Raw genomic sequence first — 24,715 nt, 5'->3', positions numbered from 1 at the left:
ACCAAGACTCAGGGGAGATTGTTCTACCACTGTTACCCCTTCCCTTGGCCTGCGGCTCAGGAAATGCTTTAAAAAATCCAAATTATAGGAAAAGAATATCATTTTTGTTCACATAGCCATATCTCCCAGTGCCTGCCTGGCTTCACATCAGAATGAACTGTGAGTGACAAGCTCTTAGGAATTGGGATGGTGCCCTTAGTGGGTTGAATGGTGCCCTTCCTCCCAAAGATATGTCCACTTGAAACCAATGAATGTGACACCATTTGGGAAAAAAGTCTTTGCAGGTACAACTAAGTTAAATATCTTGAGATGAGATCATCCTGGATTAGGTTGGGCCCTAAATCACAATGACAAGTGCCCTTAGAAAAGAAATGGGGAATATAGGAAAAAGAGAAGGCAATGTAGAGATGGAAACAGTGACTGAAGTGATGTTTCTATAAGCCAAGGATACCAAGGATTGCCAGCACCAGCAGGAGGTAGGGAAAAGTCAGGGAATTGATTCTCCCTCAGAGTTTCTAGAAGTAATCAACCTTACCAACACTTTGATTTTGGACTTTTGGCCCCCAGAACTGTGAGAGAATACATCTCTTTGGATTAAGCCACCTGGTTTGAGCCATCCTCTTTCTCTGATAATAAACATTTTGGGCTGGGCCTTCCAAACTCTAAAAGCCCTGGGGTTTGTGGGACTTCCATAACTGGGCATTCTTGATGGGAGCTAGGCCGCCGTGGCAAAGCGATCAGCATGACTCACCCTGTACATTCTCTCGGTGATGAAGGAGCTGTCTCGGAGGCCTTCGAAGAAGGGAAATGTCTTATCTATGGCATAAGAAATCTGCAGCTTCTGACATATGAAGTGCTGGAGGAGAGCCTCTTCTAAGGCCCTAGTCATGGTGAACATCCTATGGAAGAGGCGTGAGAAGAAAAAGGAAGCAAAGACTCTGAGGAGCTTGGGGAGCTGCGCGTTGTGTTCACTGGGCATCCACAGACAAGCATTCTTGTCCCAAAGGCATCCCTGAGCAGTCTGCAAAGCAATGTCTGCCTCAAAGACTCATGGATATAGGAAGCAATGACAACACCAGCAACAATGGAGGCTCAAAGAGACCGAAACTATGATGCAAAAATCCCAAGGGGGCTGCTGGTAAACATAAGGCAGATATTAAAAAGAGCTGATATTTATTGATTGCTTCCTGTGTGCCAGATGTTTTTTCTATGGGTTTACATGCAGTAACTTATTTGATCTTCACAAAACCCTTGCAAGATGGTACTATGATTGCTTGCATGTATGTTGTCAAGGACACTGAGACATAGACAGGTTTAATAAGTTGCACAACTTGGAAGTGGTAGAGGGGAACAAATTCTTACTTTGTGGTTCCAGGCTTACAGTCTGTGTAAGTCTGGTTATAGCCGTAAGTGCTGTGGTCTGTGGCTATATTGAACTGAGGTAAACAAGCTTGCCTGGACTGCAGGTTAAGGCAGAAACTAGCATAGCTAGTGAAAAAGGGACCACCTAAAAACGGTAAAAAGATGGAAACCTGATAACACTTAGTAATTTTAATAAGCCACCTACAATTGTAAGTGAACATAAATGAGGCCATCTTGTCAGGCTACATGACCCTTTCCTAGTTAAAACCCTCCTAGCATGTAATCATTATAAATTACTACATGATTTCATGATTTTCACATACCCCTGCTGAGGTTCTGATAGCTTGGTTCTTAACAATCTTAACAAATTTCCTCAAGGAACAAGAAGGCCTCCAGGAAGAAGGGACACCTGTAGGATATTCATTTTCACTGACAGAAGAACAACGAGGAACCCCGGAGTGGGTCAGTTCTGAAGGCCGACATTTCTAAACCTCCTCCTTACCGCCCACTTCCCCTATATAACCGCCTCAAGATTCTGTAATTCTTGAAGACTTTTTTGAGACATTAGTCTGCCATCTTCTGGTTATGCTGTCTCATTGAATAAAGCTTCCTTTCTTCATCTCTAACTCATTGTGGTTAATTAGCTCAGATCTCGGCAAGCAGAGCGAGCTCATTGCTTGGTAACACCATCTTCGACACATAAATAGGCCAAACATAAATAAAGACAGCAAGAATGTGAAAGACATGATTGGCAAAGTTGACTTAACTTATTTATTTTATGTATCAATTTTATATTTCAGAAGAGACGTGCTTTTTCTCATGCCCATGCAACATTCATAAAAATTGACCATTGATAGGCCATGAGAAAATATCAATATTGTAATAGGTAGGAAATTTACAGATGACATTCTTGGCAAATTGCCAAAAAAAGAAAGTGCTAACAAAAAATTCAATCACCTAGTGATTTTTTAACAAATAAAACAAACAGGGACCCCATTTTTCCAACTTCATTTTGTATCAAAGAGAAGATTGCACTGTAATTAATGAGGATTTCTAGGGGTTTCATCCCAGCGGCAGATTGAAAACCCCTGTCTCTCTCTCATCATTCCCAAATCCTTTAAGTTTGACAGAAAAAAATACATGTTGTAAAAAAGACTAATCCACAACAGTCTTGGAAAACAAGAAAAGATGCCATAGGGAGTCTATAGTCGTGAAGAAATCCTGGAAGATAGAGGACAGATGGGAGAGAAATAGAGCATCCATGATATGGACAGGGTAAGGACCGAGAAAGACATTGCAAAGATCAGCACAGAGCCAGAGAAAGCGAGAGTGAACACACGATAAGAAGAGGAAGGGGCCCTGGGGTTACATTTAGGATGATTAATTATACAACAGAATTCGGTGCAGAACATTCTCCAGGTTCCTCACTCTTCATCTGTTACCATTCCGAAGAATGAAAGTGAGGTACAGAGAGGTTAAGTAACTAGCCCCAGGTATTCAGTGGCAAAGCAGAGCTTGTCTGACTAAAGCTCCATTTCTTACTGGTGTGTGACATTAAGTGTCATATGCGAGTGTTCAGATTTTTATTCTGTAAAGGAGTCTTAAAAATGAATGAGCAAAAGACAAACATCTATGTAGAAAAAAAGCAAAAGATATAAACAAGCAATTAAGTCAAATGCATAATAGATTAAAAAAAACAGTAACTCACTAGTAGGTAGAACAGTGCAAAGGAAGACAACTTGATAACATATTTGCCTATCAAGTTGGCCAAGATAGAAAATACTAGAAATAATCGCAGATGCTCTTGGTGGAAATGTAAACAGATCCAACGTTCTGTAGGCTAATTTAGTAATCAGTGTCAAATACTCTAAAATATATGTTCCCTTGAGTCCCAAACTTGACTTCTAGGAATTTATTTCAAGGAAATAGTCATGAACATGCTTAAAGAAAATTTACAAAAAGTTCATGATATACTAGAGAGGAAATTAACTGTTCTCTTCTTATTTTCTCTTTTCCACCAGCTCCCCAGCTGCCTCTAGTCACTTACACAGTGGATAGAGAGTGAGTCGCCTGTTTGGGGCAGAGTGCAGGATCACAGAGCATGGCCGAGGGGGTTAGAAGCAATCTCACTCCTTCCACAACAACAGGCTAGAATTTAGGGAAAAAAGAGTTGAGCTGTGTGTCTGCTTCCCCCCTGCGTCTGTCCTTCTTTTTAACAAGCTCCCATTAGATCCCACTTACCCTCTCTACCTCTTTAGAAAGCACTATTTTGTGAAGAGAGAGCCTAACTTTAAATAGCTGAGTTCCGCCCTGCAGCTGCTGCCAGGAAATTAATTGTGAAAGCCCAATTACCAAAAATGAACAAAGCAGCTGAGCCAAAAACCCACCTGGATGCTGTTAGCCAGCTGCTCTTGCCCCTTTCCAGGTCCAGCGGCTGGGCCCGGGATCACTCCTGGAAGACTGAGAGAATAGCAAAGAGATGAAGTGGGTGAAACCGGAAGTCTGTGCTTGGCCACAGGCAAGGTGGGCGAGGCTTCTGAGAAAAGAAAAGTGAAACTATTTGGAGCACGTTGGGCAGGAAGCTGAAGGCAGGGCTGGAGTGTCTGCTGCCTCTCTCCCCCTCTGGACGCTTGTGAGATCCCAGGGGATTCAGGGATTGCGGGCGGCGGGGGGGAGGGGGAGGACGGGGTACTGCCAATCAGGACCAGCCTGGGAGGGGTGTACAGAGAGGAGGAGGCATAGGGGTCCAGCCCCAGGGTCCTGGGAGTCTGGGAATCCACCATCTGCCTGCTTCCCTACCCATCTCTATTTCCCCATCACTTGTCCTCCTTTTATACCCTTTGGGGTGGCGAATATGTTCCCAAACTGGATTGTGTTGATGGTGATGGTTACATAACTGAATAAATTAAGTAGAAATCATCAAACTTTAAAAAAACAGGAAACCAAAGTGGAGGTGAGGCGACTCAGAAATGCCTCTAATTTGTCAGGATAAAATTATTACCTAAGAAAATTGAAATAAAAGGGAACCTAAATACAATTGAAATCATGCAGAGGTCGGCAGACCTTCAGGTAGGAAAGTCACTGGGAGTCAGACAGGCAGCTGAGAGCCGGCTGTGTGTGGAAGTCTAAGGCAGAGCCAGGGCCAGGGGAAGATTGTAGGACAGCCACTCCAGGGGAGATGGGAATGCCTCCTTCTGTAGACCCCCTTTTAAGAGTCCTAGTGTACATTGGCATGTAGGTCCTGTGAGAAATCCTAAAGTATAGAAATCTGATTAACTTTATTTAAGTAAATAATTCTCAAATGTATTCAGCTTGAGTTTCCCCTAAAAAGATACCCATAAACCACTCAGTAAAAAGATGGGAAACACCATTCTAGGCTCTAGGAAGCCTTCCATGTTCCCTCTGGAGGCACCAGCAGAGCCCGTCCCACCCAAGCATATACCCCAGCAGCAGGGCACCACCGTGGGGATGGCAGAGGCGCGGAAGCCACAGTAAGACAACGGTGATGGAGGGAGGTGCAGGAAAAAGTGTGATGCCAACAGCCGAGGAGAGGGTGCAGTGTTGCCTCAGTGCTTGGTGACACTCAGCACTTCAAGCCCAGGGGACATCAGCGGTTAAGAGGGATTAAGACTGTTTCATGCAACTGTCACACTTCGCTTACCAGAATCCCTCCACTTAACCTGGAGGATCCCTCTGTGGATCCCAGAAGCCTGGGTACGAGGAACCTCCTGTTTTAGACCTGCCCAGAGATATCCTGGGCAGATGTAAAAACAAAAACAGAAAAAGGGAAAAGAAGGCAGGAGTGGGAATGTAATGTCAGACTGGACAAAAATCATCAAACTAGAAAAAGATGTGAATAAGGACAAAAGATGCTTCTCAGTGACACACTTGAGGACACGCTAATAATGGGAAAACCTTAGTGTTATTTCACACACAAGTGACATATGTACTGAGAGACTAAAATTATGTACAATTCGTTTTTAGTTCAATTTTACGGAGGTATAAAATGCATTCAATTTGTGCACATTTTGATGAGTTTTAACAAATGCAATCATAACCACAGTTAAGATATAGATGATTTCCATCCCATCGCTCTCAGAGAGTCCCCTCCCAAGCTCCTCCCCAGCATCAGGCAACCACTGATCTGCTTTCTATTACTACAGAGTTGTTTTGCCCGTATTAAAGTTTCACGTCAGTAGAAACATACAGCATGTGCTTTTTGGCATCTGGCTTCTTTTGCCCATCGTAATGCTTTTGAGATTCATCCCTGTTGCTGCGGCTCAGTAATTGATTCCTCTTTAGCAGGTGTGCTGGCCACCTCTTGCTCATCTGTCTGATCACCATGATGTCACCAGTGTAATCCATCAGCCTGATGTTCTATGGGATGTCCAGGCGATCCAGATCTCTTTGGACTATACTATGACAAAGGACAGGTGAGTTAATATAACCCTGAGACAAAACTAAAAGTGAATACTTTTTATCATCATGTGACATACGAAAATTGTTTCTGATCTTCCTTTCTAATGAGAATGGAAAGAACACATTTGCTAAGTCAATGGCTGCACACCGTATACCTGAGGCCCGTGGAATGACGTGGGCTGGGGATCTTACTGTCCAGACTGCCTATTTTCTTATCCTGCTCCTTCAGCATTCCCATGAATTCTGTGAGCTACCCAATATACTTCTAAGAAATGGATTTTCTGCTTGGGTTAGCCAGAGTCAGTTTGGGCTACCTGTACCCCCAAACCCCAACTGATTAAAAACTTGGTGTCAGAGAGTGAATTGTAGACAATGGACCTGCAAGGAAATGTGATCAATCTGGGATTGATTATCTGACCTAATTGGACATGAAAGTAGTGAACATCCTGTTAGTGTCTCAAGATAGGCGTTTGGTAGACTTTGGCAAGCAGGGGCAAGATAGCAAATTAACATTTAGCACTGGACTGTGGCCAGGACTCTACAATTCACTCTTGATTCCAAGCGTCAGATCTCAGCATACTTAGCAAAATGGAGGGAAATCTTTAAGGTAGAAAGAAAGCATCAACTGGCTTTCAGAGATTATCGCCTACTTGGCCTAAATCTGGGTGGAGAACAGAGCAAGGAGGCAGGCCATATCTTCTTACATCATGGGTCATGTGAAAGAAAAAGAAGACTGCTCCACTCCTGCACTAGGAGTCAGGCACCACCTGATGGTCATAGATGGTCTTGATCCAGGCATCCTTCATCCCGGAGAGATTGATCTCTAGTGAACATAGAGAAAAACACGACAGTGGGAAATAGAAGGTAAAATTCCAGCCTATTGTTTTATGGGCTAATGCATGATGTTGCAAACTTGTCAGGAATACCCCTTAAGTCTCAGTCCTACCACAAGTCAGCTGAGGGACACCAAAGACTTTTGCTTGTAAGCAAAAAAAGCTGACACATCTATATCGGCATCAGCTCAGCAGTGGTCTGGGTCAGCCTGCTACCTATGGGAAGAAAGAGGAGAGAGAGGGCAGGTGTAGTCTGTGCCAAGCCTTGTCTGGGCCACTGTGCTCCCATGGAGGCTGAGAGCAGAGGGCAGCCATGCCCAACAGAGGCTCAGCTTTTGAGCCTCTTTGCCCCACAAAGTGAGGGAAGGAAAAAGAGAGGCAGCTAGTCCTATGTGTGTGCAGCACCTGGCAGGCACACAGACCAGGCCCACTGCTAATGATGTCCTCATCAGTGTCCTTGGCGTCTGGAGTCAGTCCTGGCCAGACTGGTGTTCACTTCTGTGGGGGAAGGAAAGAGCAGAAGTGGGCAGAGAGGTAGAAATCTCTTGTCTTCTATACTTTACAAACATATTTATGCAAATATGCCAGCACATCTATAATGAGCCAGAAGTGGATTCAGTGAAACATACCTTGGAAACATACTGCTTTGCTTCTGGCTTCCGAGGCCTCACCTGCTTTGGCCCACGGCTCTGATGGAGGCCCTGGATTCTACAGACACTCTGCCTCCCATTTGCCTTTGTCTTTGACCCATTGTCCTGCCTGGATTTCCAGCCCTCTGGTTTTGCTTATTTCATTTATTTGTACTTTACTCCCATTTCTTTATGTTTCACCTTTGTGCTGATGTAGTGTGTTTCTGTAAGTTGCCTCAAATCCTTTACAGAATGAGGGCTGGGTATAAATGAAAAAATTATGTGCAAACATAAATGTAATGCCCTTGTTAGCCAGCATCACATTGTCCTGTAAGGTCTAGGTCATCTCTGTTTTGGACCTTTCCCCATCCAAGAGAAGCCTGTTGCTCTCCTCGAGATTTCAGCAACTAGTTGAAGCTCATTTTTCCCCAATCACTCCTGGTTGCATTTGTAAAGTGCCCACATATTCAAGAAAGCTTGGAATTGCACATCAGGCTTCTCTGACCAAACCTGGCACTTTCCTCTGGTTGCAGGATTTGGGAGAGTTCTCTCTTAACTCTGGCTGCTCTCCAGAAATTTGAAGAACAACTTCTCCCCTTATAATGCCAAGCATTTCAGCTCTCTCTAGCTCTGCGTCTGAACACTGGGCCTAACTCGTTTAGTCCGGGCTCACTGCTGTGCCCAGCCAGCCCATGGGCCTGAGAGAAGATCTGAAATGTCTGGCTTTCTCTTTTCTTTCTCACAACCACCCCACAGCAATATAATTCCTTCCCATATAAACTACCTCAAACCCTACCTCAAAACAGCTGTGATCTGTCTGAGTTAAGGGGACTTTTCTGCCCTTCCGCCTTTACATGAACAAGCAGCCCGCTCTCTTCTGTGGATGCCTGGGACTGGCCCTGCTCCTCCTCCTCGGGGCTGAGACAGCCTCAGAGATTGGGCAGAAGGAAGGCCAGCCTCCTGGTGCAGCTACGTCACGCTGTTCGGCAACTTCATTTTTCTTTTACCCTTTGGGTGGCACACTCAAGGAATTGATCCACAGGCAGACGCTCTCGTCAGATTCTAAGAAGGCACAGAGGCAGTGAAAGTCTGACCAAGTGTGATCCTAGGCCAGCTCCGTGGCCCAGCGGGGCCAGGAATAGAAGATGGCAAGTGGAGGCAGCGACTTCAACTGCAGGTTAGTCCTGGCCTCCTCTTCATGTCTTTCGTTTTTCGTAAGGTCGGTGTGTACATTTGTTATTTCTGTCTACCCAGCCTGCTTCTCAGATAGAAGAGATTACGCATAAATAGACAATGAAGAAATCAGAGTTTTAAAATTGCTGTGGAACTTGAGGTCACCCTGACTCGCTTCGCCTCCTTTTTGTGTAAATGCTATGCAGCTGAGCGGCGCTGTTGGAACTTCCTGGTCCACGTGAGGCTGTGCTGCAAGGTTGGATGATTCCTCACACCCTCTGAAACCTCTCACTTCCCCAAGCCTCCTCTATCCCCACCCCAAAAGACAGCTCCGTCCAGAAAAGGTCTTTTTTAGAAAGATTAACATTCAAGTTGAATGTCTGACTATTGTCAAACTTTTTCAAGATTCTGGGTAGTTGGGGGCCAGTTCTGCTCAGAGACCATCTATGTGGCCCTGAGCCAGAGAGTGTCCGTGAGCACTTGATAGGTGGAAGTGAAAGTAGATGGTACCCAATGTGAACAACGTAATCAGCTGGGTGATGAGCGTTGCTTCTTCTCTTCTGGGATGTGTTACATGTCTGGTTAGAGAATGATGAAAAATGTCTTCTAAAAATTCAAGACAAATAGATCAATACATTTTTGTTGGTAAAAATTAAAGCAATATAAAAATGTGTAGAAACTCCTCTGACCTGGAACTCTGAGGTGGTGCTATTTCTTTTTTCTTTTTTTTTTTTTCCGGTGAGGAGAAATTGGCCCTGAGCTAACATCCGTTGCCAATCTTCCTCTTTTTGTTCCCCAAAGCCCCAGTGCATAGTTGTACATCCTGGTTGTAAGTCATTCCAGTTCCTCCACGTGGGGTGCTACCATAGCGTGGCTCAATGAGGGGTGTGTAAGTCCGTGCCCAGGATCCGAACTGGTGAACCCTAGGCTGCTGAAGCAGAGTGCATGAACTTAACCATTCGGCCATGGGGATGGTCCCAGTGGGGCTGTTTCTGGTGATGGCAGGGCTCCAAGAAGCCAGCAGCATTGCTACCACCAGTGGCAGCACCAGTGGCGGGTCCTCAGTGTCCACCACCTGTTGCTCCTGGCAGCTGAGAGTGCATCTCCTCCACTGCTCCCTTACCTGCTCCAAGAGATAGGAAGATGAGTGAGTGAAGCTTCAAGTCCAGCCAGCCGTTGGCCTCCAAGCAGGAAAACGAAGGCACTGAGAAGTGAGGGTGGGGTAATGCTGGGCCTTATAGAATGAGTTAGGGTGTCTTGCCTCTGCTTGTATTTTCTGGAAGAGGTCATAGTTGAAATGGTTTGGTAGAATTCACTAGTGATACCATCTGGGTCTGGTGCTTTCTTTGTTGGAGCACTATTAATTATTGATTCAGTTCCTTTAACAGATATGGGCCTATTCAGATGATCTCTCTCTCCTTGTGTGAGTTTCAGTAGTTTGTGTCTTTTAAGGAATTTGTCTGTTTCATCTTTTATCAAATTTGTAGGCATAGAGTTGTCCATAGTATTGTTTCTTTATTATCTTTTTAATGTCCAGGGGATTAATAGTGATGACCCCTCTTTCATTTCTGATATTAGTAATTCCTCTTTTTTTTTTGTTAGCTTGGCTAGAGGTTTACCAATTTTATTGATTTTATTTCAAAAAATCTTTTCATTTCATTGATTTTCTCTAATATTTTCCATTTTACTGATTTCTACTCTAAGTTTTATGATTTCTTTTCTTCTGTTGGCATTAGGCTTACATTTCTTTTTTTTCCTCCAGTTTCCTCAGGTGGAAGCACAGATTTAGATTTTTCTTCTTTTCTGATATATGCATTTAATGCTATATATTTCCCGTGAAGCGCTGCTTTTGCCGCATCTCTTAAATTTCAATAAACTGTGTTTTCATTTAGTTCAAGATATTTTTAAATTTCTCTTGAGACTTCTTTGGTCCTAGAAGTATGTTGTTTAATCTCCAAGTATTTTGGGATTTTCCAGATGTCTTTCTGTTAGCTCTACTTTAATTCCATTGTGGTCTGAGAACATTTCTTTTTAATCATTTCTGTCCTTTTAAATTTGTTAGGGTGTGTTTTATAGCCCAGAATGTGGTATTTTTGGTCAATATTCCATGTGAGCTTGAGGAGTATGTTATTTTGTTGTCGTTGAATGGAATAATCTATAAATGTCAATTAGAGCAAATTGGTTGATGGTGCGGTTCAGGTCATATATATTCTTACTGACTTTCTGCCTGCTTGATCTATCAATTACTAGAAGAGTACTGAAGTCTCCAACAATAGTAGTAGATTTGTCTATTTCTCCTTGTAGTTCTATCGATTTTTATCTCATGTACTTTGATGCTGTTTTAATAGTTGCATACATATTAAGGATTGCCGTGTCTTCCTGGAGAATTGACCCCTTCATCATTATGTAATGCCCCTCCTTGTCTATGACAATTCTCCTTGTTCTGAAGTCTGCTTTGCCTGAAATTAATACAGCTGCTATAGCTTTCTTTTGATTAATGTTGGCATTCCTCCATCCCTTCACTTTTAACCTATCTATGTTTTTATATTTAATGTAGCTTTGTTATAGACAACATATAGTTGACTGTTGTTTTTCACTCTGTCAATCTCTGTATCTTAATTGAAGTATTTAGACCATTCATATTTAAAGTGATTATTCATGTGGTTGGGTTAATATCTACCATGTTTCTGTTTTCTATTCATTTTACTTGTCTTTGTTTCTATTTTTTCCCTTCTTTTTCTGCCTTTTTTTGGTTTTGATTGAGCATTTTATAATTCCATTTTCTCATCTCTCTTCGTATGTCAACTATACTTCTTTTAAAACATTTTTATTGGTTTCCCTAGAGTTTGCAATATATGTTTACAACTAGTTATATCCACTTTAAATTTAAATATTGTTTTGTGTTTAGTGTATGCATCTTATAACAGAATGTCACGAACTCCTCCTCCTCTGTCCTTTTGAACATGGCTGTCAGCCATTTCACTTATCCATATGCTATAATCACATAGTTTCTATTATTGCTTTGAACAAACACCTATCTCTTAGATCAATTTAGAATAGAAAACAATTTTTTAAGTTATTGTATCTACCTTTATTCCTTCTCAGATGCTCTTCCTTTCTTTATGTATATTTGAGTTTCTGACCCATATCATTTTCCTTCTGCCTGAAGAACTTCTTTTTTTTTTTTTTAGTTTTTTTTGAAGATTTTATTTTTTCTTTTTCTCCCCAAAGCCCCCAGTACATAGTTGTGTATTTTCAGTTGTGGGTCCTTCTCACTGTGGCATGTGGGATGCCACCTCAGCGTGGCCTGATGGGCAGTGCCATATCTGTGCCCAGGATTCGAACTGGCGAAACCCTGGGCGGCTGCAGTGGAGTGCATGAACTTAACCACTCGGGCATGGAGCCGGCCCCTGAAAACTTCTTTTAACATTTCCTTCCGGGTACATCTTCTGGCAATGAATTACTTCCTTTTTGTTTGTTTGAGAAAACCTTTATTTCTCCTTCTCTTTGAAGGTTAATTTCAAAGGATATGAAAATCTAGATTAGCAGGTTTTTCCCATCACTAAATATTTCTATCCACTTTCTTTACTTGCGTGGTTTCTGATGAGATATCTGATGTAATTTTTACCCTTGTTCCTCCATAGATAAGGTCTCACCCTCCACCACCCTGGCTTCTGTTAACTGTGTCTCTTTTTCTTTGGTTTCCTGCAGTTTGAATATGAAGTGACTCAGTGTAGATTATTTGGTCTGTATCCAGTTTGGCATTGGTTGAGATTCCTGAATCTGTGATTTGTTGTCAGTTAGTAATTTTGGAAAACTTTTGGCCATTACTAGTTCAATATTTCCTCTGTTGTCTTTTGTCTTTCTTCTCCTTCTGGTATTTCTCTTACGCATCTATTTCACTTCTTGAGATTGATCCAGCATTCTTGGATATTGTATTCTGTTGTGGGGTTTTTTTTTCTCCTTATATTTTTTTCTCCTTGCATTTTAATTTGAGAAGTTTCTATTGACATATCTTCAACTCACTGATTCTTTCCTCAGCCATGTCCAGTCTACAACGAGCCCATCAAAGGCGTTCTTCATTTCTGTTGGAGTGTTTTTGATTTCTAGCATTTCCTTTTTCATTTATTTTCTTGAGTTTCCATCTTTTTCCTTACTTAGCCATCTGTTCTTGCATGTTGTCTGCTTTTTCCATTAGACCCCTTAACCTGTGAATTAGTCGTAGTTATTTTAAATCCCTATCTGATAATTTGAAAACCTGTCAAATCTGAGTCTGGTTTTGATGATTGCTTTGTCTCTTCAGACTGTGTTTTTCCTTGTCTTTTGATATACCTTATAATTTTTTTGAAAACCAGATGTGATGTTATCAGGTAACAGGAACTGAGGCACAGAAGTGTTTAATGTGAGATTTTATGTTAATTTGGCCAGGAGATGGGCCATGTTTAATGTTTCTTCTAGCTGTTAGTAGCAGAAGATTCAAATTTCTCTGGTGTTCTTGTTTTTGTCTCACCTATTTCTTTTGGCTTTCCCTAAGATCTCCTTAAATAGAGCCTTCCAGCTCTTTCAGCTATAATCCTCAGTTATTATACTGGAGCCCTGTTGATGTAGTGGTAAGATGTTGGGGCGGGGGCTGGGGGGGGGAACATTCTTTAATCTTATGATTAAATCTCAATATTGTATTGGAACGGTGTCCCCTGACTGTGACTTTTAGAATGGTTTCTTGACTATTTCCCCTTCCCCCTTCATTTTGATAAGACAGGAAGGCTAGAAGGGGCTGGATTTTGGTAATTGGGCTTCCTGAGGTCAGATAGGCTTGGGCAAAGTGTTTTCCTCTGGAGAGCAGCCCTTAGTTATGGAAAATACTTGGGGCTGTTTCAAGTTTTCTTTTCTCTTCCCCCTCTGCCGGAAGACCAAGAGAGTTTTTCTCAGCTCTTCACCATGAGTACCTGGTGGGGCTCCTAGAAGTAAAACCCACAAAAGGTTGGGGACCATCCTAAGACTGTGGTCCCCGGGAGTTTCTCACTCTCATGCTTCCAGCAATGCATTAAACTTAACCATTTAAGTGTTGCTACTGGTCTGTGACTCTAGTGGCTTCTGCTCTAGGTAGCTGATCTCATCTGTGATTCTCCAGATTTGTCTCTCTCTCCAGATTTGGGAGTGGCACTTTTCCCTGTGACCTCAGTTCTCTGATGGGTACATGAAAAGTCATTGATTTTCAGTTTTTTCAGCTTTATTCTTTTTGTAAGGATGAGAGTGATGATTTCTAAGGTCTTTGCACATCAATGCAGAAACTGGAAGTCTGGTGAACTTTTACCATCTCCATGAGTCTAGATGTTTTCTTAAAACAAACTTTCTTTGTGTTTTAAAATTTTGGTTTTATTGTGATATTATCTTACCTCCAGAGCATGTAACTTGTTCAATTTCTCCTTATTATTATTTATTTAGATTAATTGAGGGTGAAATACTTGGTATGTTCTTGTGTATTTAAGACCAACAGTTATTAATAAATGTAGTTTGATAATTTTTAAAACTTATAACCCATATGTCTTCATTTTTTAAGATATGTACTTGAGGAGTTAAAAACAGAAATATTTTTTTAATGACCATGAAAGATTTGTCTATTAATAATCTTAAATTTTACTTTTTAAATACAGATGTTGTGAATTTTGCTTTTTATCTTGTTTGCGTTTGGCTAATGTAACTTGCCCATCTTTTGACTTTTAATATTTTTTACTTTGTCATAATAGTTTACAACATTGTGAAATTTCAGTTGTACATTATTATTTGTCTGTCACCATCTAAGTGCTCCCCTTCATCCTTTGTGCCCACTCCCCAGCCCCCTTCCCCCGGTAATCACTGAACTGTTCTCTTTGTTTGAGTGTTTGTTTATCTTCTACATATGAGTGAGACCATATGGTGTTTGTTTTTCTCTGTCTGGCTTATTTCCCTTAACATAATACACTCAAGGTCCATCCATGTTGTTACGAATGGGACGATTTTGTCCTTTTTTATGGCTGAGTAGTATTCCATTGTATATATATACTACATCTTCTTTATCCAATCATCAACCAGTGGGCATCTGGGTTGCTACCACGTCTTGGCTATTGTGACTACTATTGCAATGAACATAAGGGTGCATAAGTCTCTTTGAATTGCTGATTTCAAGTTCTTTGGATAAATACCCAGTAGTGGGATAGCTGGGTCATATGATATTTCTATTTTTAAATTTTGAGAAATCTCCATACTGTTTTCCATAGCAGTTGCACCAGTTTGCATTCCCACCAGCAGTGGATGAACTGGGGTCCCCTTTTCTCCACATCCTCTCCAACATTTGTTATTTTTTGTCTTGGTGATTATAGCCATTTTAGTGGGTATAAGGCATGTCTTAGTGTAGTTTTGATTTATATTTCCCTGATGATTAGTGATGTTGAACATCTTTTCATGTGCCTATTGGCTATCTGTATATATTCTTTGGAGAAATGTCTGTTCATATCCTATATCCTCTGTCTAGTTTTTGATTGGCTTGTTTGTTTTTTTGTTATTCAGTTGTGTGAGTTCTTTAAATATTATGGAGATTAACCCCTTGTCAGATATATGATTTGCAAATATTTTCTCCCAATTGGTGGGTTGTCTTTTTGTTTTGATCCTGGTTTCCTTTGTCTTACAGAAGCTCTTTCGTCTGATGAAGTCCCACTTGTTTATTTTTTCTTTTGTTTCTCTTGTCTAGGACATGGTATTCAAAAAGATTCTTTTAAGACTGATGTCAAAGAGTGTACTACCTATATTTTCTTCTAGAAGTTTTATGGTTTCAGGTCTTACCTTCAAGTCTTTGATCCATTTTGAGTTTATTTTTGTGTATGACAAAAGATAATGGTCTACTTTCATTCTTTTGCATGTGGCTGTCCAGTTTTCCCAACACCATTTATTCAAGAGACTTTCCTTTCTCCACTGAATGTTCTTGGCTCCTTTGTCAAAGATTAGCTGGCCATAGATGTGTGGTTTTATTCCTGAGCTTTCAACTTTGTTCCTTTGATCTCTGTGCCTGTTTTTGTACCAGTACCATGCTGTTTTGATTACTGTAGTTTTGTAGTACATTTTGAAGTCAGGGATTGTGATGCCTCTAGCTTTGTTCTTTTTTCTCCAGATTGCTTTAGCAATTTGGGGTCTTTTGTGGTCCCATATGAGTTTTAGGATTCTTTGCTCTATTTCTGTGAAGAATGTCATTGGGATTCTGATTGGGATTTCATTGAATCTGTAGATTGCTTTGGGTAGTATGGACATTTTAACTATGTTTATTCTTCTGATTCATGTGCATGGAACATCTTTCCATTTCTTTATCTCATCATTGATTTCTTTCAGTAATGCCGTATAGTTTTCATTGTATAGATCTTTTACCTCCTAGATATTTTATTCTTTTTGTTGTAATTGTAAATGAGATCATATTCTTGAGTCCGCTTTCTCTTAGTTCGTTATTAGAGTATAGAAATGCAACTGATTTTTGTAAGTTGATTATGTACCTTGCATCTTTGCTGTAGTTGTTGATTATTTCTAAGAGTTTTCCAATGGATTTTTTAGGGTTTTCTATATATAAAATATCATCTGCAAATAGCGAGAGTTTCACTTCTCACTTCTTCATTGCCTATTTGGACTCCTTTTATTTCTTTTCCTTTCCTAATTTCTCTGGCCAAAACTTCCAGTACTGTGTTGAGTAAGAGTGGCAAGAATGGGCACCCTTGTCTTGTTCCTGTTCTCAGAGGGTTGGCTTTCAGTTTTTCTCTGTTGACTATAATGTTGGCTATGGGTTTGTCATATATGGCCTTTATTATGTTGAGGTAGTTTCCTTCTATACCCATTTTATTGAGAGTTTTTGTCATAAAGAGATGTTGGATCCTATCAAATGCTTTCTCTGCATCTATTGAGATGATCATGTGGTTTTTATTCCTCATTTTGTTAATGTGGTGTATCACATTGATTGATTTGCAGATGTTGAACCATCTGTGTGTCCCTGGTATAAATCCCATTTGCTCATGGTGTATAATCTTTTTAATGTATTGCGGTATTTGGTTTGCCAATATTTTGTTGAGGATTTTTGCATCTATGTTCATCAGTGATATTGGCCTGTAATTTTCCTTCTTTGTGTTGTCTTTGTCTGGCTTTGGTATCAAGGTCATGTTGGAGTCATAGAATGTGTTAGAGATTTTTCCATCTTCTTCAATCTTTTGGGATAGTTTGAGAAGGATAGGTAATAAATCCTCATTGAATGTTGAGTAGAATTCTCCAGAGAAGCCATCTGGTCCTGGACTTTTATTTTTTGGGAGGTTTTTGATTACTGTTTCCATCTCTGTACTTGTGATTGGTTTATTCAGATTCTCTATTTCTTCTTGGTTCAGTTTTGGGAGGTTGTATGAGTGTAAGAATTTATCCATTTCTTCTAGATTTTCTGATTTGTTGACGTATAGTTTTTCTTAGTATTCTCTTAAAATCCTTTGTATTTCTGTGTTATCCATTGTAATTTCTCCTGTTTCATTTCAAATTTTATTTATTGGAGCTTTTTCTCTTTTTCTCTTAGTGAGTCTAAGGGTTTGTCAATTTTGTTTATCTTCTCAGAAAACCAGCCCTTTGTTTCATTGATCCTTTCTACTGTTTGTTTGTGTGTGTTTCAATTTCATTTATTTCTGCTCTAATACTTATTATTTCTCTCCTTATGCTGACTTTAGGCTTTGTTTGTTCTTCTTTTTCTAATTCTGTTAGGTTTAGTTTAAGACTCCTTAGTTGAGACTTTTCTTATTTGTTAAGTTGGGCCTGTATTGTTATGAATTTCCCTCTTAGGTCCGCTTTTGCTGCATCTCATATGTGTTGGTACAATGTATTTTCATTCTCATTTGTCTCCAGATATTCTTTGATTTCTCCTTTAATGTTTCCAATGATCCATTGGTGGTTCAGTAGCGTGTTGTTTAGTCTCCACATGTTTGCCACTTTCCCAGCTTTTTTCTTGTAGTTGATTTCTAGTTTCATAGCATTATGGTCAGAAAAGGTACTTTTGTTTTTTTCTCTCTATATGTATCTACTAAGTCCATCTGGTCTAATTTTTCGTATAATTCCACTATTTCTTTGTTGACTTATTCTGGATGACCTATCCATTGATGTAAGTGGGGTGTTAAGGTCCCCTACTATTATTGGATTCTTGTTAATATCTCCTTTTAGGGTTGTTAATAATTGCTTTATGTACTTTGATGCTTCTGTTTTGGGTGCATATATATTTATAAGTGTTATGTCTTCTTGGTAGAATGTCCCTTTTATCATTATATACTGCCACTCTTTGTGTTTCGTTACCTGTTTTATCTTTAAGTCTACTTTGTCTGATATAAATATGACAACACCTGCTTTCTTTTGTTTGCCATTAGCTTCAAGTATTGTCTTCCATCCCTTCGCTCTGAGCCTGTGTTTGTCATTGGAGCTAAGATGTGGTTCCCGGAGGCAGCATATTGTTGTGTCTTCTTTTTTAATCCATCCTGCCACTCTGTGTCTTTTGATTGTAGAATTCAATCCATTTACATTTAGAGTGATTATTGATATAGGAGGACTTAGTGCTGCAGTTTTATCACTTGTTTTCTGGTTCTCCTGCATTTCCTTTGTTTCTCGTCCTATGTATTTTGGACTTCCAATTCCGTTTGGTAGTTTTCTATGCTGGCTTTAATAGTTTTCTCCTTATTTATGATTTATGTCTCTGTTCTATTTATTTTTTTAGTGGTTACCATGAGTTTTGTATGAAAAAATCTCATAGATGAGATCCATTTTCTGATAATCTCTTATTTACTCAGACTAAGCTGATTCTATCCTTTCCTCTTCCCCTCCTAAGTTGTTTTCATCATGTCTTACTTCATCTTGTGTTATGAGTTTGTGGTTAAAATGACAAGATTATATTTGTTTTTGGTGTTTTCTTTCCCTTTATCTTTAATGTTATAGTTGTGTGTTTGCTAACCTGTTCTGATGGATAGCTAAAATTTTCTGATTTTGTTTACCTATTTATATCCTTACTCAGGGTTTTGTAATCCCTTTATTCTTTTTTTCAACTATGATGACCCTCTTGAGAATTTCTTGACAGGGAGTCTTGTGGCAATGAACTCCCTTAGCTTTTGTTTATCTGGGAAAGTTTTTATTTCTCCATTATATCTGAAGGATATTTTCACTGGATATAGAGTATTCTCGGCTGAAAGTTTTTGTCTTTCATAGATTTGAATACATCATTCCACTTTCTCCTAGCCTGTAATGTTTCTGCTGAGAAATCTGCTGACAGCCTGATAGGGGTTTCTTTGTAAGTTATTTTCTTCTGCCTTGCTGCCCTTAGTATTTTTTCTTTGTCATTCACTTTTGCCAGTTTCACTACTATATGCCTTTGAGAAGGTCTTTTTACATTGATATAGTTAGGCAATCTATTTGCTTCTTTCACTCGCATTTCCATTTCCTTCCCCAGGTTTGGGATGTTTTCACTATTATTTCTTTGAACAAGCTTTCTGCTCCATTCTCTTCACTTTTCCCTCTGGAATACCTATAATCCTTATGTTTCATTTCCTAATTGAGTTGGATATTTCTTGGAGAATTTCTTCATTTCTTTTTAGTCTTAATTCTCTCTCCTCCTCCATCTGAAGCATTTCTGTATTTCTGTCCTCAATATTACTGATTCATTCCTCCATAATATCAGCTCTATTGTTCAGGGAATCCATATTCTTCATCTCATCCATTGTGTTTTTCATCACAAATCTTTCTAATTAGTTCTTCTTTATAGTTTCAATCTCTTTTGTGAAGTAGCTCCTGAATTCATTGAACTATCTATCTGCATTTTCCTGTAACTCTTTGAGTTTTTTTATGATAGCTATTTTGAACTCTCTGTCATTTAGATTATAGATTTCTGTGCCTTCAGGGTTGATTTCAGGGTACTTGTCATTTTCCTTCTGGGCTTGAGATTTAATACATTTTTTTCAGACTGCTAGACAGCATGGATTTGTGCTTCTGCATAGTGGTGGTATTTGATTGCTGCTTCCACCACCACCACTGGGTGGAGGTCAAGACTGTGTATTCTGAGCCTGCTGTGATCTGCAGCTCAGCTCCCTGCTGCTGATCTGGGGTGCCTGGCAGTGGGGAGGGGTGCTTTCTTTCTCCTGCATGATCTTGGGGGCTTCTCACTCTGCCCTCGCTATCTGCTTTCCTGGAGGGTTAGCTTGATGAAGACCCCCCTGTGATACCTAGTCACCTCTGTGTGGGGCTTTCCCCCTGGCTGTGAGGGACCTCGGAGAGCGTTGGCATTCCCATGGAGGGCTTCCTCCTCCCGCCTTTCCTCTTGGAGCTGTGTGCAATCCCTGGGTTGCTGCACTTCAGGAAGATGAGAAGATTTCTCTTACCTTGTTACACTTCCTTGTGGGGGTGGGGGCAGCACCTCCACCTTCTGACATATGGCTTCATGGGTCTCTCAGATGTCTTTTGTGTTGTGTGGATGTCCTCTGTTGGCACATGAATATCCTTTCCATTGTATCTTAGAGGGGAGAGTTTACAGGGAGAGCTCACTCCACCATGATGCTCCTTGACTTTTAACATTTTTAATCTCACTTTATTTTCATTGTGTCTTTTGTAGTTAGATTCTATTTTGACCATTTATACTTTAACATAGTAATTTAATCTGTTTTAAATGACATATATCTTCTTGCTTGTGAATTTTTTAGCACTTCTTATATATTATGCCTCTTCATTTTCTTAAGAAAACAGTATGTTTTATTTACTGTTATCCTTTTATGAGCTTTACAGTCTCATTTTGACTCTATTTGTTACACTTAGATTTTCTAGTTAATTATTTAATATATATTTCTCTAACTGATAGCATCAAATGTGCAACCATGTCATTTGAGTTTAGTGTTTTTGAAATAAATCATTTAACTCAGTTTTTTTCTTGCCCCCATTCAATTTGTTAAAAATTTTAATATAATCTGAAGTTTTAGATTAAAATTATTATAATTTTGCCATTACATGAAGTATATATCCTTTCTTTCTAGAACAGTGCTTCTTAAATTTTTTGGTTTCAGGATCCGTCTATATTCTCAAATATTATTGAGAACCCCAAAGAGCTAGCTTTTGTTCATGTGGGTTATATCTATTGATATTTATCACATTAGAAATTAAAAGTTTGAAAACTTAAAATACTTAGTCATTTAAAAATAATAATAATGAACTCATTACCTACTAACATCAATGGCATATTTTATGAGAAATAACTATGTTTTTCAAAATAAAATAAATTAGCAAGAAGATTAGCAATGTTTCACATTTTTTTCAAAGCTTTTTATAGCTGGTTCAGTAGAAGACAGCCAGATTCTCCTATCTGCCTCTGCATTCGATCTGATGTGATACCACAGGCCATAATTCTTTGGAAAATCCCACTATATGCTTATGAGAGGATGAGAGAGAAAAAGAATAAATAACTTGTTAGTATCATTATGAAAACTGTTTTGACTTTGATGCCACCTGAAAGGGTTTTGCATAATCCCAAGGGTCCTTGGCCTACACTTTGAGAATCACTGTTTTAAAGTAATTTTCGAGATGTACTTTTGTTTTCAAATAAAGTTTACAGTTTCTGGACTTCAATATTTTAACTGGTTTTAGTGATGCTTTCTACTGCTTTTACAGCAGAACTTTGCTAGTATTGATTTCTTGATTTTCTTTTTCTAGTACATCATCAAGTAATTTGTCCCAGAGAGTATGTCAGTAAGAATGGGGTAGAATATCCTATTGGAACAAACACTTCCAAAATCTCAGTGGGTCACTAGCCTCTGCTTCAGGGAACCATCACCCTGGACTCTGTCACTGGCTGATGAGCAGTCACCATCTGAAATGACAGCCTCTGTAGCAGAGGGACAGTGAGCATGGCTAACCATGTGCTATCTCTAAAGTCTGCTAAAGCCATACACCTTAGCCCAAGGAGACAGAAGTAAAGAAGATTGAACATTGAAAATTGTGTGGCCGACACAGAGGGTACATGAGTGGAATGTATTTTCTGAGCACTTACACAACTATTTTGCCTTCACATATGAATAATTGAATAATGAATAACTGAAGAGGGTGCACATTTTTTGGTTACTTCTTTTTACCTCTGGAGCTATAGACTTGCATAACTATTTTAGACATTTAGGGTTTCAAATTTACTTTCTGTTTTTTCCTTTAGAGTTTTTTCCAGCTATGTTCCGGGGAAATTCTCTCTCCTTTATTTTACAACTATTTTAGTTAAGCTTTCTTTTTTTTTTTTTTTTTAAAGATTTTTTTATTTTTTTTCCTTTTTCTCCCCAACGCCCCCCGGTACATAGTTGTGTATTCTTCGTTGTGGGTTCTTCTAGTTGTGGCATGTGGGACGCTGCCTCAGCGTGGTCTGATGAGCAGTGCCATGTCCGCGCCCAGGATTTGAACCAACGAAACACTGGACCGCCTGCAGCGGAGCGCGCGAACTTAACCACTTGGCCATGGGGCCAGCCCCAACCTTTCTTTTTTTTGTTGTTAATTTCAGCAATCACTTTTAATTCCCAGCCTCACTGTCTTATTTTCTGGTCTTTTCTTCATGGCATCCTGGGCGCAGTATATTCTCCTATCTGTATGACATTTGTCTTTCAGAAACTCTCTTCTGTTCTCCATAATATTTCTATTGATGCCGGAGTCATTTTTGCTCTTTGCTCATCTTGGTTCCACTCCTTCATCTTGTAGCTTTCCACAAATATCTGTGGCCTGTTATTGTTTGTTCATGCTTAAGAGCGAGGCACTGAAAAGCTAGCTTGGATCTCCATTTAATGGGATGAGCTGTAGGCTTTGCCAAGAGAATCTAGGATTCCTGAAGGTGAAGGTCTTTTTTCTGAGTCATATACATTTTCCTTAAGAAGAAACTTCTAGTCTCCTGCCTGGATGCAGGTGTTCTGTGTGGTGGGGTCACGGAGGAGTTGGGGAAGAGATTGTTTTGTATTTCGCCTTTCAAACAAGCCTTCTGTCTTCAACCTCGCGTCTCCCTCCCAACCTCCATGACCTCTCCAGGGGTCTGCAAGACACACTGGACCCTTTTGGGAGTCTGGGAGCACCTTCCACCAGCAATAGCAATTAGCACTGTTACCACTTTTTCTCTTTCAGACTTTGGTTTAAATTTCTCATCCAATCCGCTTCTCTTTGACATTGCGACTTTAATTCGTTTACTATCATTTTAGGGTACTCTCTAGTGAGAGGATGAAAACACTTGTCTTCAATCAACTATCTTTAACCAGAAGGCTTTCTATTCTTTACAGGGATTCAGTGAACAAATGGGTTTGATTCTATCCCAATGCATATTTAGAAAATGGGAAGTCCCAATGACCCTCTTATGGTGGGATGAAAAAGCCCTACAAGTCTTTATATCTTTTAGAAATTTACCAAGACATTATCAGCAAGGGGAACAATTTATCAAGTAAGACTCAGAATTACAAAGCTTTTTGAGTTTAAAAATTACTTTTCCCAGGCATGGCCATAATATTTGAAATCCAAGGGTCTTACAGGCCTCCATGTAAATAACACTTCCACAGTCCAGGTTAGATACAGAACAATGTGTTCTAGTTTGGAGTATTCACACAAGTCTCTATATTAGACCCAAAAAAAGACATATTCTTCTGACTATCATTAATTGAAACCTTACCAGAGGAGAGTCCTGGAGCTAATTTTATAATGTGGAATGCCATTCCTGCCTCTGCAGTTACAGATGGGAGAGCTCTATCTCTTTTACATCTTCCTGAGATTTCTTCTAGTTGTTATTAACCAAGAAGACTTGCGGTTCAGTGGTAGGTTCCATAATATTATCTCAGCTGATTTTTTATCTCTTTGTCTATAAACTTTAAAACAAAAAAATCTGTATTAGGTTTCTCCAGAGAAACAAAACCAATAGGATATGTGTTATATATATCCTATTGGTTATATATATCATATATATATATAGAGAGAGAGAGAGAGATTACAAGAAATTGGTTCCCACAGTTATGGAGACTGGCAAGTCCAAAATCTGTGGTGTGGCAGGGTGGGCCAGCAGACTGGAGACCCAACAGAGCCAATGGTGCAGTTCCAGTCTAAAAGCAGTCTGCTGGAGAATTCCTTCTTACTCAGGGAGGCTGGTCTTTTGTTCTATTTAGGCCTTCAACGGATTGGATGAGGCCCACCCACATTATGGTGGACAAACTGATAACTCAAAGTTTACCAATTTAAATGTTAATCTCACCCCAAAACACCTTCCCAGTTGACACATAAAATGAACCGTCCCAATATCATATCAATTCCTGTGAAGATTTTAACATTTTTAAATTCAGTGTTTTCCCTAGAGGGTTCAGGTGAAAATCTTTTTATAGTAGTTTTGATTAGCACAGGGTGAGCTCTTTCTCTTCTATGTACAAGTCTTTCTTAAGCTCAATGTTTTCTCCTATTGTACCCCTGATTATTCTCTAAGTAAATAAATTATATTTATTCTGGTCCTTCCACGAGAACACTATTTTACATGTTGGTTCTCCACTGACGATCTTTCATGTGTAAAATCTTCCAGCCAACACAAGCCTCTCGGAAACTCAACGTCTACTTTCATAACATATCTTTGTTTCTCAGGATGTTCCCAGGCGACCAGAATCCAGAGGACCAGAACTCTGTGGAGCAGTTTTTCTCTGAGCTCATTTTCAGGCTATTCAAAGAAAATAAGGTGGAGATTGCAAGCGCAATAACGAAGCCATTTCCTCTCCTTATGGGCCTCCGGGACCGCGGCTTCATCCCTGAGCAGATGTATGAAGTAAGTGAGGGGAATTTCCTCATGCTAACCAGCCCCATGCTATATTGTGCCAACTTCAGGATGCCATAAATAGGCTAAAGGGCCTCCAATGAGTGGGGACCTTCACCATCCTATAAGTTAGTGGCTGACAGGAGAAGTGGCATCGCAGAAAACATTCCTTCTTCTGGAGTAGATGTTGGTGGAGGGCCATGGTGATGGAGATGTGGCAGGATTGGAAATGGGAATACTACATAGGTACAGAGCATCTTAGGTACATAATACAATATAATAACAACAACTGAAAATAAAGTAAATAAGGGGCTGGCCCTGTGGCCAAGTGGTTAATTTCACACACTCTGCTTCGGCGGCCCAGGGTTTCGCTGGTTTGGATCCTGGGCCCAGACCTAGCACTGCTCATCAGGCCATGCTGAGGCAGCATCCCACATAGCAGAACTAGAAGGACCTGTAACTAGACTACACAACTATGTACTGCGGGGCTTTGG

The 24,715-nt window shown here is 40.0% G+C and overlaps 2 protein-coding genes and 1 long non-coding RNA gene across 54 annotated transcripts in view; 1 reads left to right on the top strand and 2 right to left on the bottom strand.

Moving 5' to 3' along the window:
• SP110 (SP110 nuclear body protein) overlaps positions 1–4,169 on the bottom strand; it is a 43,611-nt gene extending 39,442 nt beyond the window's left edge. For all 3 annotated transcript variants that reach the window (XM_070489448.1, XM_070489447.1, XM_070489449.1), the window contains exons 1-2: positions 3,750–4,169; positions 752–899 (exon numbers count right to left, since the gene is read on the bottom strand). In XM_070489448.1, coding sequence (XP_070345549.1) covers positions 752–898 — 147 coding nt within the window. In that variant the 5' untranslated portion in view covers position 899; positions 3,750–4,169. The remainder of the gene's footprint in view (positions 1–751; positions 900–3,749) is intronic.
• Positions 3,877–24,715, top strand: part of LOC106827877 (nuclear body protein SP140-like) — a 72,433-nt gene continuing 51,594 nt past the window's right edge. For 7 of the 50 annotated variants that reach the window (XM_070489499.1, XM_070489495.1, XM_070489493.1 and 4 more), the window contains exons 1-5: positions 3,925–3,994; positions 5,668–5,795; positions 8,272–8,420; positions 8,498–8,672; positions 24,056–24,233. In XM_070489499.1, coding sequence (XP_070345600.1) covers positions 24,057–24,233 — 177 coding nt within the window. In that variant the 5' untranslated portion in view covers positions 3,925–3,994; positions 5,668–5,795; positions 8,272–8,420; positions 8,498–8,672; position 24,056. Of the gene's footprint in view, positions 3,995–5,664; positions 5,796–8,271; positions 8,421–8,497; positions 8,673–24,055; positions 24,234–24,715 lie in introns of all 50 variants that reach the window. The other 43 variants (XM_044751232.2, XM_070489460.1, XM_070489453.1 and 40 more) reach the window with 20 other exon arrangements.
• LOC139041043 (uncharacterized) lies at positions 6,481–8,138 on the bottom strand. The gene is made up of 3 exons (XR_011495520.1): positions 8,040–8,138; positions 6,728–6,830; positions 6,481–6,604 (listed from the first exon to the last, which is right to left on the bottom strand). It is a non-coding gene; the product is annotated as an uncharacterized lncRNA (long non-coding RNA).

The sequence above is a fragment of the Equus asinus genome, chromosome 19 (assembly GCF_041296235.1).
Source record: "Equus asinus isolate D_3611 breed Donkey chromosome 19, EquAss-T2T_v2, whole genome shotgun sequence".
Lineage (NCBI taxonomy): Eukaryota > Metazoa > Chordata > Mammalia > Perissodactyla > Equidae > Equus > Equus asinus.
Note: the sequence above shows the minus strand (reverse complement) of the source record. Positions and strands in the feature narration are given on the sequence as shown.